Source organism: Geotrypetes seraphini, chromosome 2, assembly GCF_902459505.1.
Source record: "Geotrypetes seraphini chromosome 2, aGeoSer1.1, whole genome shotgun sequence".
NCBI classification, from domain to species: Eukaryota; Metazoa; Chordata; class Amphibia; order Gymnophiona; family Dermophiidae; genus Geotrypetes; species Geotrypetes seraphini.
In genome coordinates this window covers 134299516-134312553 of record NC_047085.1, presented here as the reverse complement: position 1 = coordinate 134312553, position 13038 = coordinate 134299516, and the positions used below count along the sequence as shown (strand labels likewise).

General features: G+C 42.4%; 1 protein-coding gene across 1 annotated transcript in view; it reads right to left on the bottom strand.

Annotated features, from left to right (window-relative positions):
* CDH2 (cadherin 2) overlaps nucleotides 1-13038 on the bottom strand; it is a 486773-nt gene that overhangs the window by 93990 nt on the left and 379745 nt on the right. Inside the window, exons 6-7 of the mRNA XM_033933790.1 lie at nucleotides 11027-11171; nucleotides 939-1111 (exon numbers count right to left, since the gene is read on the bottom strand). Coding sequence (XP_033789681.1) covers nucleotides 939-1111; nucleotides 11027-11171 — 318 coding nt within the window. The remainder of the gene's footprint in view (nucleotides 1-938; nucleotides 1112-11026; nucleotides 11172-13038) is intronic.

Below are 13038 nucleotides of genomic sequence, written 5' to 3'. Positions count from 1 at the left end.
ACACATGTAAACACAGTTATTTATGTGGGTAAAAGCATTTTAAAATAACATCTTTAAGACAACAATTTGAAAATGTTTAAATTTATTTATTTTAAAAATTTATAAACTGCTTAAATCTAAGCGATGCACATAAAAACATACATAATATCAGGACAAAACTACATATTAGCTTACACTCTACTGCTATCTAACAGTCTGAATCTGACACTGAATCCGCATTTTTTCCAATCCATTATGAAAATCCCATTCTAGACGCCAAGATGGTCTTAAAATACATAAAATCAGCACAAAAATGTGTAACCCTAAGGACACTGCAGTTGCCAATATGTCCAATGTATAATTCAATCTATAGTTGGCTAACTGTTTTAATCTCTTGGGGAGAGTGTTTGGCCTTGAAGGAACAGGAACCTATCAAAAAATGCTATAAATAAACGGACATCAGTATGAGCTCTCGGAATGTAAACGAGGGATTTTGAGCTCAGGCAGCAACCCATAGGTGACCAGCACCAGACATAAGTCTAAATGAGAACTGCCTCATACATCATTTAGTTCTGATAAGTGCAAACCATGCAATTCAAATCCTAAATAAATCAAGGTCAAACAATCACACTGGGGGAAATGTAAATATAAACTAAACTAAACTAAACTCCCAAGAATCCACACTATCAAACTCACTAATGATTGAAATATAAAGTGCAAAGTGCTCAAAAGAATTTCATGCTAAGATAAATACACTCCTCGACGTGCCCTTAAAATTGCATCATATCATATAACTTAACTTTAAAGTGCATAAAATACATAAACATAAACCCAGGCAAAAAAAAAAGGGAATGTTTTTCTTATTTATGCTTCCAAATACTTGCAAGATAAATGAAAAAGCACCATGCTGTACACACCAACAGTCTTTAAGCCCAGAAAGCACACACATAGCCTTTTACCTCTCTATCAAGTCCTGCTGCCAGGGTGATGATGTCGCCCGTCTCATTGTTGATTGTATACATATTGGGAGAGGGAGTATTTGGAGACTGAGACAGGATTTTGTATCTTAGCATTCCATTTGGTTGTTTCGGATCATCGGCATCAATAGCTGTGACTGTCATCACGTAAGTTCCTAAAGCCAGAACAAAAATATATTGAGCGTGAGGTAAAGAGTTTACCCAGATTACCCAGGGTCACTTAAAACCAAGAACCTGGTCAAAACCATTTTACTTCCTTTGATAAACATTTCTCATTGTATTCACTGCTCAGAGAAAACTGATTAGCCCTGGGGCTCACAATAAAGTGATTTGAAAGCAATTAAAGATACCTTTAATGGTACACTGAAGTGCTTTGCATTTACAAAACAATCACATTTCCTGGTGTAAAAACTAAAAAAAAAAAAAGAAGAAAAGTTCTACATAACCAATTAAAAGCAAGACATACAATGAACGCAATCAACTGGAGAGGCTTTTCAGAACTGGAGAAGAAAAGAAAATTATTAATGGGAGTCAAAAGAGAATCTGCAGAATCAAACGCTGACCTTGCTCAACATGTAGCAATGGCACAGACATGTCAGAAAGTTTCAAGGTGTCAGGCCGACAAAGAGAAGTTAACTGTTTTGCACATACCATATTTCAGCATTATGTATATCAGCGTTCTGGGATCAGTTACAGAGGGAAAATGATTATCATCTCTTTACCCCTGCCATTCGGTGTCAAAGTGCAGACTTTTTACTACGATTCCTCTTCTCCATCTGTCTCATAATTCCCTTCCTTCCTCTCTTCCATCTGTTCATCTCTTTCCTTCCCTTGCATTTCTTCTCCTCTTCCATTCTCTGCATTTCTTCTCCCCCTCACTACCCATTCCCTTCTCCATTTCCTGTAGACAGCTATTAAAGCTCTAGACAGCCACAAGCTTTTCTGTCTACTGCACAATGGCAACATCCCTTTCCCCATTTTTAGCAGAAGTTCTGAACACACAGAATTAGCCTCTCTCTGGGTGCAAGAGTGACTTGGGGAATTCAGTAATGCGTGGGTTAAACTCCGTGGATCCTAGGAAGCAGAAAGAATGGAAATAAAGCACTGGAAAAACTGGTAAGCTAAAAAGAGCAACAGCTGCAACCTAGAACAGCAAAGGTGGGAAGGGAGGTAGCTGGCTTGGTTTGCGACAGAGGAACTAGCCCTAAAGGTCTCATTCCCACTCCTGACTCCAAGAACCTTTGAATCACCCAACAAATCTCATTCAAATGTGTACAGGACATAAAACATCCAGTGAACCTCAACACCTCCAATACTTAGGATTCTTTTCTCTTTCCCCTCAATATTCATCCACCAGCGGTCAGCGGATTTATTTTTTTTTTTAGTGCTGATCGCTGCCACCTAAATTATGCCCCGATACTCAGTGCTGGGCCATGTCCAGCCACTGGCACTGCAAACTAGGGCATAACTCCAGGCAGCCAGTCACCAGGGCTGGCAGATATTCAGCAAAAGTTATGTGGGTCCCATCCGAATATTGAGCTTGGGCTTGTATAAGTATTTTGCTTTTGTTTTTAAAAAATAAAGTTCCTGTGTCCCCTAACAATACTCCGCTCTCCTCCTCCCCCCCCCCCCCCCCGCCTTCCTGGCCACCCTCTCCCATGTGTAGGTAGGCTTCCTACAAGCTTACCTACATACATGGTGGTCCAGCAGGGGTTCTTTGGGGGCAGGCGTGTTGGCACTTACCCACAAAGTGCTGGTATTCTGTACATTTTTGTGTACCCAGTGCCTTGTAAATATATGGCATCCAGTTATAAATTGACCTTCCCATGTATTTCAAACAAACTGGAAAGTCACTACAGCTGCCATTTTCCCTCCCTCAAACAGAAACACTGGGCCTCTTCTCCCTTGAAAATAGGAGACTGAGAGGGGACTTGATCAAAACATTCAAAATACTGAAGGGAATAGACTTAGTACATAAAGACAGACTGTTCATCCTTTCCAAGGTAGGGAGAACAAGAGGGCACTCTCTAAAGTTGAAAGGGGATAGATTCCATACAAATATAAGGAAATTCTTCTTCACCCAGAGAGTGGTGGAAAACTGGAACGCTCTTCCGGAATCTGTTATAGGGGAAAACACCCTCCAGGGTTTCAAGACAAAGTTGGACAAGCTCCTGCTAAACTGAAATGTACGCAGGTGAGGCTGGACTCATTTAGAGCACTGGTCTTTGACCTGAGGGCTGCCGCTTGAGCGGATTGCTGGGAAGGATGGACCACTGGTCTGACCCAGCAGCGGCAATTCTTAAGTTCTTAGATGGTGTATGGTGGAGGGGATGAACTGTTGGTGATCAGGGTAGGGAGATCGTAGATGCCTTCCCCTGGCAGATCATTTTCTTGTGTTACTTAGCGCAGCCACTACATTACACGCATTGGTGAACCCTTGTCATCTGTAGATGCATGTAGCAAAGTGACTATGCAAGAGCGATTGGGCAAATTCTGGGAATGCCTACATTTAGCACACAGGTTTTGCACTTACCAATTCATTAAGAGAACATCTAGAATTAGGCATTTGAAGGATGCACAGTAGAAACTTATTCTATAACAGTGGTCTCAAACTCAAACCCTTTGCAGGGCCACATTTTGGTTTTGTAAGTACTTGGAGGGCCTCAGAAAAAATAGTTAATGTCTTATTAAAGAAATGAGGTAAAACTCTTTATAGTTTATAAATCTTTCCTTTTGGCTAAGTCTTAATAATAATAATATTGTCATTTATAGCTAAAGAGGCACATGATGAAGAAACTGTTTCATTTTACTTTTGTGATTATAGTAAACTTACTGAGGGCCTCAAAATAGTACCTGGCGGGCCACGAGTTTGAGACCACTGTTCTATAAAGAGAGGCCGGCATCTACTTTCTTTTACAGAATACTAGCGTAACTAGGTATTAAAGCACTTTTAACATTTAGGTGTGAGTGTGGCGCACTGGTTAGAGATGCAGCCTCAGCACCCTGAGGTTGTGGGTTCAATCCCCGCGCTGCTCCTTGTTGACCCTGGGCAAATCACTTAATCCTCCACTGCCCCAGGTACATTAGAGAGACTGTGAGCCCATCGGGACAGATAGGGAAAATGCTTGAAGTACCTGTAACCCCCCTCCCCCCTTTACTATGCCACTGCATGCTCTCATTCTGTTCCCAGAAGTGCCACGCTGCTGCACCTGCTGGTGTGACTCAATTCACCATTGGTGGTGGAGAAGCTAACATCATATCAGAAAGACCAGCGCATGCCTGAAAACTGAAGCAGAGTCAGCATTTCATGGAGCTGCCTCTGACTGACAAGCTCAGAGGGAGTGAATCTCTACCAAATCAGGTAATTATTATTTTTTTTTTAAAGATGAATTGGAGGGGGGGGGGAGGAAGGGTCAGAAGCAGACAGGGATGTCAGAGAGAACATTTCATGCCCACATATAAGGCCTACCCAAAATTTGCGCTCTGGCTATGCTACTGAAATACTGTTATTATACAGTTTTTGAAAAATTACAAACTTGGGCTGTCTGTTATAATTGCCAAAGGCAACAAAACAGAGTAGGCCATCAAGGCTGTGGCCCAACCAGCATTTTGTTCTAAGTTTCAGCAGCTAGGGGACCTTGGAAGGCGGGACAGATGTTTTGTTTATTTGGCTCTCCCAACCACAACGATATCGTCACCTCCTTCTTTTGACAGACTTGGAGGTTTCCCCCCCTTGTACGTGCCCTCTGGGAAGCTCAAATTTGATTTCTTATGACACTGGTCACGTCACTTCAACCCCTTCCCTCACCCACCTCAGCTACAACTCAGATTGTAAGCACAGAAACAGGGAGATAAGTCATACACCTGACTGCAACTGGCCTCTAGCTTAGATTTGGAAAAGCTGAGTAATTAAATCTAAAATCTAAATCCAATTCCATACACCCAGCCAGCAACAGGATGTGAAAGACCTCCGTGAAAATGATTTTTTGCTTCTGATTCCTTAAGGCAAGCTAAATCCTGCTCCCCTGAGCTTTTTCCCATGGCTCAGTTAATTATACAAGCACAAGAAAACCATCCAAGTTGGCAGCTACACTGGAATACTCTTTAGCATGAATCAGCTGGGGCCAAGATAAAAATAGGACAGTGACGTTTGATAGTTAAATCATTATGAATATTTGTCATGCGTCATTTGTCCTTCATATCTTCTGACTACTGTTTCTCCATTTTTGTACTTTGTAGGTTAAAAACGTAATGCACACAAACAAGTAAAAAAGTAGAGCAGAAGGTGGGAGCTGTGATGGGCTGCCCTACGTAAGCAAAATTGATATACATATAGTTTATTTACATGTATCATCAATTAATACATTTACGTAAATACACCAAACATGTAAGCAAGAATGACATGGTGACAGAATTCATCACCGTTCCCGTCCCTGCGGTAAAACCATCCCCATGTCATTCTTTAAAAAGAGAGGGAAGAATCAGAATGGACACAACCATGGAACCTCAAGCCTTGCATTGAAGAACACTGGTGTAGAATGACTGAGGTTGAGATAGACTCTAAAGAATGACAGTCTCTGGTATCCAAAGCAGATATTGTAATATCATAATGCCTTATTCCACCAGTGCCTAAGAGCCGTCATCAGTGATGTCACAATGGGTTCATTATCCCATACTTGGCTCACATAAGAATCAGAGTATGAATGGGCACAGTCACTGACCCTCAAGCCTTGCATTGAAAAATGCTGGTGCAGAACGACTGAGGTTGAGATAGACACTGAAGAATGACACGGGACGGTTTCCCGCAGTTATCCGCAGGGACGGGAACGGTGATAAATTCTGTCACCGTGTCATTCCAGAGCATACTATCATCCGCTTTTTTGAAAAACAAAAAAGCAGAAATAAGGCATTACTCGACGAGAAAAAAATAAACCACCATAAAATCAAGAAATCAATATCCCAACACACAAAATCATATATCCAACAACAATTTATTATTTCTATAGCACTACCAAGCAGACGCAGTGCTGTACATTGAACATGCAAGAGACAATCCCTTCGCAGAAGAGCTTACAATCTAATGATGACAAGACACACAGAGAGGGCAAGAAGGTGGTAAGGGAACTATTGACACAGATATGTTAGTTGCGTTAGTATTTAAACGCAGCTTCACATAAGTGAAAACACCAGATTGCTGCTGTCCGGGACATACCAGCAATTTTCAGTGGCATTACAGATTGCCCGATAGAAGGTATGTATTTTGATCCAATAAAATTTTAAATGAGAAAAAAACAATTACTGCTAATAAAAGTTATTAGCAAATAAGCTGTCCTAACTATCTCCCCGCCCCCACCGCACTTTTACTAAACCTGACAGAGCAAGCTTGCACGGTAAATGCTCTGGCATTTGCTGCATGGCATAGTAAAAGTGAACCTACATCTTGTTAACTGTCCAGATAGTGGGCTGAAAATCAAAAATATTCTACACTTCTCCCTCCCGATTCGCAGGTTTATGACTCGCAAATTTGGTTATTAGTGAGTTTTTAAACATAAGAACATAAGAATTGCTGCTCATGGGTCAGACCGGTGGTCTATCCTGCCCAGCAGTCTGCTCACGTGGCGGCCCTCAGGTCAAAGACCAGTGTTCTAAATGAGTCCAGCCTCACCTGCGTACGTTCCAGTTTAGCAGGAACTTGTCCAACTTTGTCTTGAAACCCTGGAGGGTGTTTTCCCCTATAACAGACTCTGGAAGAGCGCTCCAGTTTTCCACTACTCTCTGAGTGAAGAAGAATTTCCTTACGTTTGTACGGAATCTATCCCCTTTCAACTTTAGATAGTGCCCTCTCGTTCTCCCTACCTTGGTGAGGGTGAACAGTCTGACTTTATATAATAAGTCTATTCCCTTCAGTATTCTGAACGTTTTGATCAAGTCCCCTCTCAGTCTCCTCTTTTCAAGGGAGAAGAGGCCCAGTTTCTCCAATCTCTCACTGTACGGCAACTCCTCCAGTCCCTTAATCATTTTAGTTGCTCGTCTCTGGACCCTTTCGAGTAGTATCATGTCCTTCTTCGTGTACGGCGACCAGTGCTGGATGCAGTACTCCAGGTGAGGGCGCACCATGGCCCGGTACAGCGGCATGATAACCCTCTCCGATCTGTTCGTGATCCCCTTCTTAATCATTCCTAGCATTCTGTTTGCCCTTTTTGCCGCCACCACACATTGTGTAGACAACTTCATAGACTTGTCAATCAGAACTCCCAAGTCTCTTTCCTGGGAGGTCTCTCCAAGTACTGTCCTGGACATCCTATATTCATCTTGAGATTTTTGTTACCGACATGCATCACTTTACACTTATCCATGTTGAACCTCATTTGCCAGACCGTGAAAGCCTGCTCAGTACTGGCCTTAGTTCCTTCAATGTATAATCATTATTTTCTGATTAGAGATCCTCTGTGTTTATCCAACGCTTGTTTGAACTCTGTCACCGTTTTCTTCTCCACCACCTCCATGCATCAACCACCCTCTCCGTAAAGAATAATTTCTTAACATTGCTCTTGAGTCTACCACCCCTCAACCTCAGATTATGCCCTCTGGTTTTACCGTTTTCCTTTCTCTGGAATAGATTTTGTTCTACGATAATACCTTTTAAGTATTTGAGCGTCTGAATAATATCTCTCCTGTTCCTCATTTCCTCTAGGATATACATATTCAGGACTTTCAGTCTCTCCTCATAAGTCTTCTGACACAAACCTCCTACCATTTTCGTCGCCTTCCTCTAGACCGGGGGTCGGCAACCCGCGGCTCCAGAGCCGCATGCGGCTCTTTTCCACCTTTGCTGCGGCTCCGGTAGTGTGTCACGCAGGCATGCAGCTTACAAGTCCGGCGTCGCGGCGGGAAATAGCCATGCTGAGCAGTGAGCTCAGCACATACACAGATGAAAGCCTTGCTTGCTGATTGGTCCGGCGGCCCCGCCCCGCCGCACCGCCGGACCAATCAGCAAGCAAGGCTTTCATCTGTGTAGTGCTGAGCTCACTGCTCAGCATGGCTATTTCCCGCCGCGACGCTGGACTTGTAAGGTGCACGCCTGAAAAAGAAATCATCCTGGCCAGGGTCGGTGTCATGCTCCGGAGATCTACAGCCTTCCTATCTCCCTCTCCCTTCTACCTGCTTCCGGCCACATCCCCTGCTCCGCGGCTCTCTTCGGCAACTCAGCAGCAGCGATCGACACAAGCTTCTGACGTCGGGGCCTACCCTCTGCGAGTCCCGCTTGTTTCAACTTCCTTTTTCCACAAAGGCGGGACTCGTAGAGGGAAGGCCTCGATGTCGGCAGCTTGTCTTGATCACTGTTGCTGACGAGTTGCTGAAGAGAGCCGCGGAGCAGGGGGGTGTCATGCTCCGGAGATCTACAGCCTTCCTATCTCTGGGCTGGGCCGGAGTGGAGGGAGGGTGGAAAGATTCTAGCTACAGGGTGCAGTAACAAAGGAAAAGGGGGGAAAGCTGAAAATGGAGATAGTGACACAAAGAAGAGAAAGGGTAAGCAGGACCTACTGAATAAGGATAGAGATACAGAGGGGACATGAAGACGAGGTGAAATAGAGACATAGAAGTAATGCTGAAAAAGAGTGTGGGGGGAGATAAAGACATTGAAAGGGCAAATGGTGAACATGGCGTAAAGATAAGGACAGAGACAAATGAAGATTCTGAAAAAGTGGTGAGATAGGGATATAGGTGAGATGGACACAAAGAAGGGTGATGCTGGAAAATAGGTGGAATGGTAATTCTGACAGACACAGAAGGGAAATGCTGGATCAAGGAGAGATGGGGCTCAGGCTGGATGGAATGAGGAGAAATGCCTTGTTGGCCCGGAACTTCCTCTCCTACGTCAGAATTGACGTCAGGAAGCGGAATGCTGGTCAGCGCAACACTTCTGCAGGGAAAGCTTGGGACGGCGGTGGCTTTGGGGCTGTTCCCCGATTGCGGTGGCAGCAAACCGAGTGGCTTGGGGGACGGCACGGAGACAGAAAGAAGGGGGAACAGGGAGACAGAAAGAAAAAGTTGGGGGAGAGAATGAGGTCTGGAGGAGAGGAAACATACAGGAGGCTGAAAGAAAGGAAGAAAGATTGGATGCACAGTCAGAAGAAGAAAGTGCAACCAGAGACTCATGAAATCACCAAATAGCAAAGGTAGGAAAAATGATTTTATTTTCAATTTAGTGATCCTGTATATAGCATTAAGATAAGAAACAATATATGCAGTGTTAGATTTGTTTTATAATGGTTTTGCGGCTCCAAGTTTTTTTTTCTTTTCGAAAACGGGTCCAAGTGGCTCTTTATGTCTTAAAGGTTGCAGACCCCTGCTCTAGACCGTTTCAAGTCTTTTTATGTCCTTTGCGAGATAGTCTCCAAAATTGAACACAATACTCCAAGTGGGGCCTTACCATTGACCTGTATAGGGGCATCAACATCTTCTTTCTTCTACTGGTTATGCCTCTCTCTATACATCCTAGCATCCTTCTGGCAAAAGCCACTGTCTTGTCACACTGTTTCTTTGCCTTTAGATCTTCAGACATTATCACCCCAAGGTCCCTCTCACCTCCCAGCATATACGGCTCCTTCTGCACTTCTTTGCATTGAATTTTAGTTGCCAGATATTAGACCATTCCTCTAACTTTTACAGATCCTTTTTCATGTTTTTCACTCCCTCCTCGGTGTCTACTCTGTTACAAATCTTGGTATCATCCACAAAAAAGCAAATTTTTCCTTCTAATCCTTCAGCAATGTCACTCATAAACATATTGAACAGGATTGGCCCCTGAGGGACTCCACTACTCACCTTTCCCTCCTCCGAGCGAATTCCATTAACCACCACCCTCTGGCGTCTGTCCGGCAACCAGTTTCTAATCCAGTTCACCACTTTGGGTCCTAACTTCAGCCCATCAAGTTTGTTTAAGAGTCTTCTATGAGGAACCATGTCAAAGGCTTTGCTGAAATCTAAGTAAATTACATCTAGCATATGACCCTGATCCAATTCTCTGGTCATCCAATCAAAAAATTCAATCATATTTGTTTGGTACGATTTACCTTTAGTAAAACCATGTTGCCTCGGATCCTGTAACCCATTTGATTCTAGGAATTTCACTATCCTTTCTTTCAGCAACGCTTCCATTATTTTTCCAATAACCAAAGTGAGGCTTACCCACCTGTAGTTTCCCACTTCATCTCTGTGACCATTTTTGTGAATAGGGACCACATCCGCTCTTCTCCATTCATCAGGAACCACTCCTGTCTCTAAAGATTTGTTAAACAAATCTTTAATAGGACCTGCCAGAACCTCTTTGAGCTTCCTCAATATCCTGGGATGTATTCCATCCAGGCCCATCTCTTTGTCCACCTTAAATTTTTCAAGTCGTTCATAAACACTTTTTTCCATGAACGGCACGGTATCTACTCCATTCTTGTGTGTAACTTTGCCAGACAATCTCGGTCTTTCTCCATGATCTTCTTCCATGAACACAGAAGTATTTTTTCTGCAACCAGCCTAAAACCCTAACACCCACCCCCAAAACATCCCAACCCTCTCACAATCCAACCAAAAATAAGGGAAAACAACTCCCTCTCACCACTACCTATACCTTCCCGCACTCCCTTCCACAAACAAAAATGCATCAAAACCCACCAATTCTCCTCATAGACCTCTAAAATCATCTCACACCTTTTGCAGCCAATCCCAATTTCCTCACAGACCTTCCACCAATCCACTCACACTACTAATCACTCCCTCCAATCCCTATCACTATCCAGCTTCCACTACAGATTCAACCCCAATTGCATCCTTCTCTACACCCAATTCCCATCCACAACCTCCTCCCCCCTATAACCTTTAACCCCCGGCTGGCTCAGCCAGTGTTACACACTCAGTTACACTGTAAGCACTTTTATTTCTGTGACTTATTTATACACCTTAATTTGTTTAGACCAGGCTGAGCTGTTTGGTTTACAACAGGGAAGGTACTAGTTTTATTTTCAAACCATCTTGTGTTAACATGAAAACAATACATGGTAAGATGGTCTCACCTGGCTTAGATCCTTCAGGAACTGTTCCATTCCAAATCTGGTGCAAGAACTCAGGCCTGTTGTCATTCATATCGATGACATTAATGACAATGTCAATGGGATTCTCCACCTGGTTTCCATTCACGTCCACTGCATGTGCCCTTAGCTAGAAAAGCCCATTAAGATATGTAAGAACTTGAGGAAGGAATCACATAAGACAAAGTTTTGCATAATTGATATTTTAGCCACACACCTTGCAGATGTTAGTCTTCTGTGTTTCTCACAAAAGGGACACATCATTATTTGCACACCTTCCCATTAAGGGGGCACGTCAATAACACAGAGTAATGGCATTTATGCACACTTGTACATACGTGTAACTGCTAAAATTCTGCCTAAGTGCTATTCTGTAAATACTTGCTTAACTTACATAGGGCTGGATTTAGTAAATGGCTCTCAAAATTTGGCGCTGATAAAGTAAGCAATGAGCAAAATTCTATAACATGCTTTCTGGAATTGGTGCACTTTATAGAATTATTATTCTTGAACATGTCCGACAATCAATTTTTTTCAGTACAAGGTCCTTCACAATAGAATTTGCTCTGTCTATTAGACTTCAATCATCTTTAGACAGATTTAAGACAAATTTGAAGACTTTTCTCTTTAATGATGCCTATGTCTGATTAGACCATCTTATAGACGATGTACAAACTCTTGGAAGATGAGCAGTTGCTCCATATATGTTCCCTTTCCCTTTCTTTTCTATCATAAAAATGTAGTTCATACCCCGGTACTCACTTTCATGTAATGTTTTGGAAAATTCTGTTAGATTGCAAGCCGCTTAGATAGATGTAACCGTATTGCAGGATACTAAATTTTAAATACACTTGGAAACTTGGATTTACACCAACTGAAACTTGGTTTAAATCCTGATGTGCAAGTTAGGCATGAATCCTGGTATTCAGTAATAATGTAGGCATTAGATCCAATTCAATTCAATCTTTAGTGAACACCCCTGACCCAACCATGTTCCTCCAGTGGCCATGCCTCCTTTTGAATTGCACGCCATAAGATTTGTACGTGGATTTTATAAAACAGTGCTTATCAAGATGCAGGCACAAATAAAATATGTTGCCAATTAACACCAAAAATTGATTGTTGGCAACCAATCATTAGTGCTAATTGGCTCGTGCACAATTTGGCACACACAAATTTGAATTCTGCTGTGATAAATGAATGAGGCAGTGCTCGATATAAGATAAGTGCAATTTTCTCTGTTATAAAAACCTGTGCTCACTTCACTATCTGGGCTACCATCATAGGGGCTGTGTTTGTGGATGTTCAAAGAATTATTATTTCGTAGCTCATTATATACCACTTGGTCACAAAAACTAATCACATTTTGTTTTGAACACTTGGTGGTGCGTGGCTAAAATTGTGAGGTAGTCTCACACTAGTAAAAAGTCTGAAGCCAAATTGAGCATCAGAGCTTTGGCCCCCTTTTTGTGGAGGGACCGGCTACCTACAGTTCTTTATCCCACACTGAGGATTCACAATATCAGTTTGGGTGGTTCTAGTTGTTTTTCTTCAAACACAGGCTCCCATTGATATATATATATATATATATATATATATATATATATATATATATATATATATATATATATATAGTGCACTCTGCATACTATATTTTTTTAGAGTATCATAGCAGTGGTTTTGGGTTCATTGTAGATTTATAGAATTCAGCCTATACTACGGTATGTAATTGCCAGAGGGATGTACATATGGATGCATCTCATGCCTACACATGTACTGTACAGTATCTTAAAAAACACTAAGATACGCAACTATCTGTAGCATTCAGGTGACAACACTTATACCAGCTCGATGGCTAGCTGAAGTGCTCACGCCTAAGTGCCTACATACTTATATACCCAATTAAACCGGCATTCTATAAAGGAGAAAGCGGTATCCACTTTCCATTATCGAATAGGCTCTTAACAAGTGCACCGACATAGAATTGCCTTTTAAGA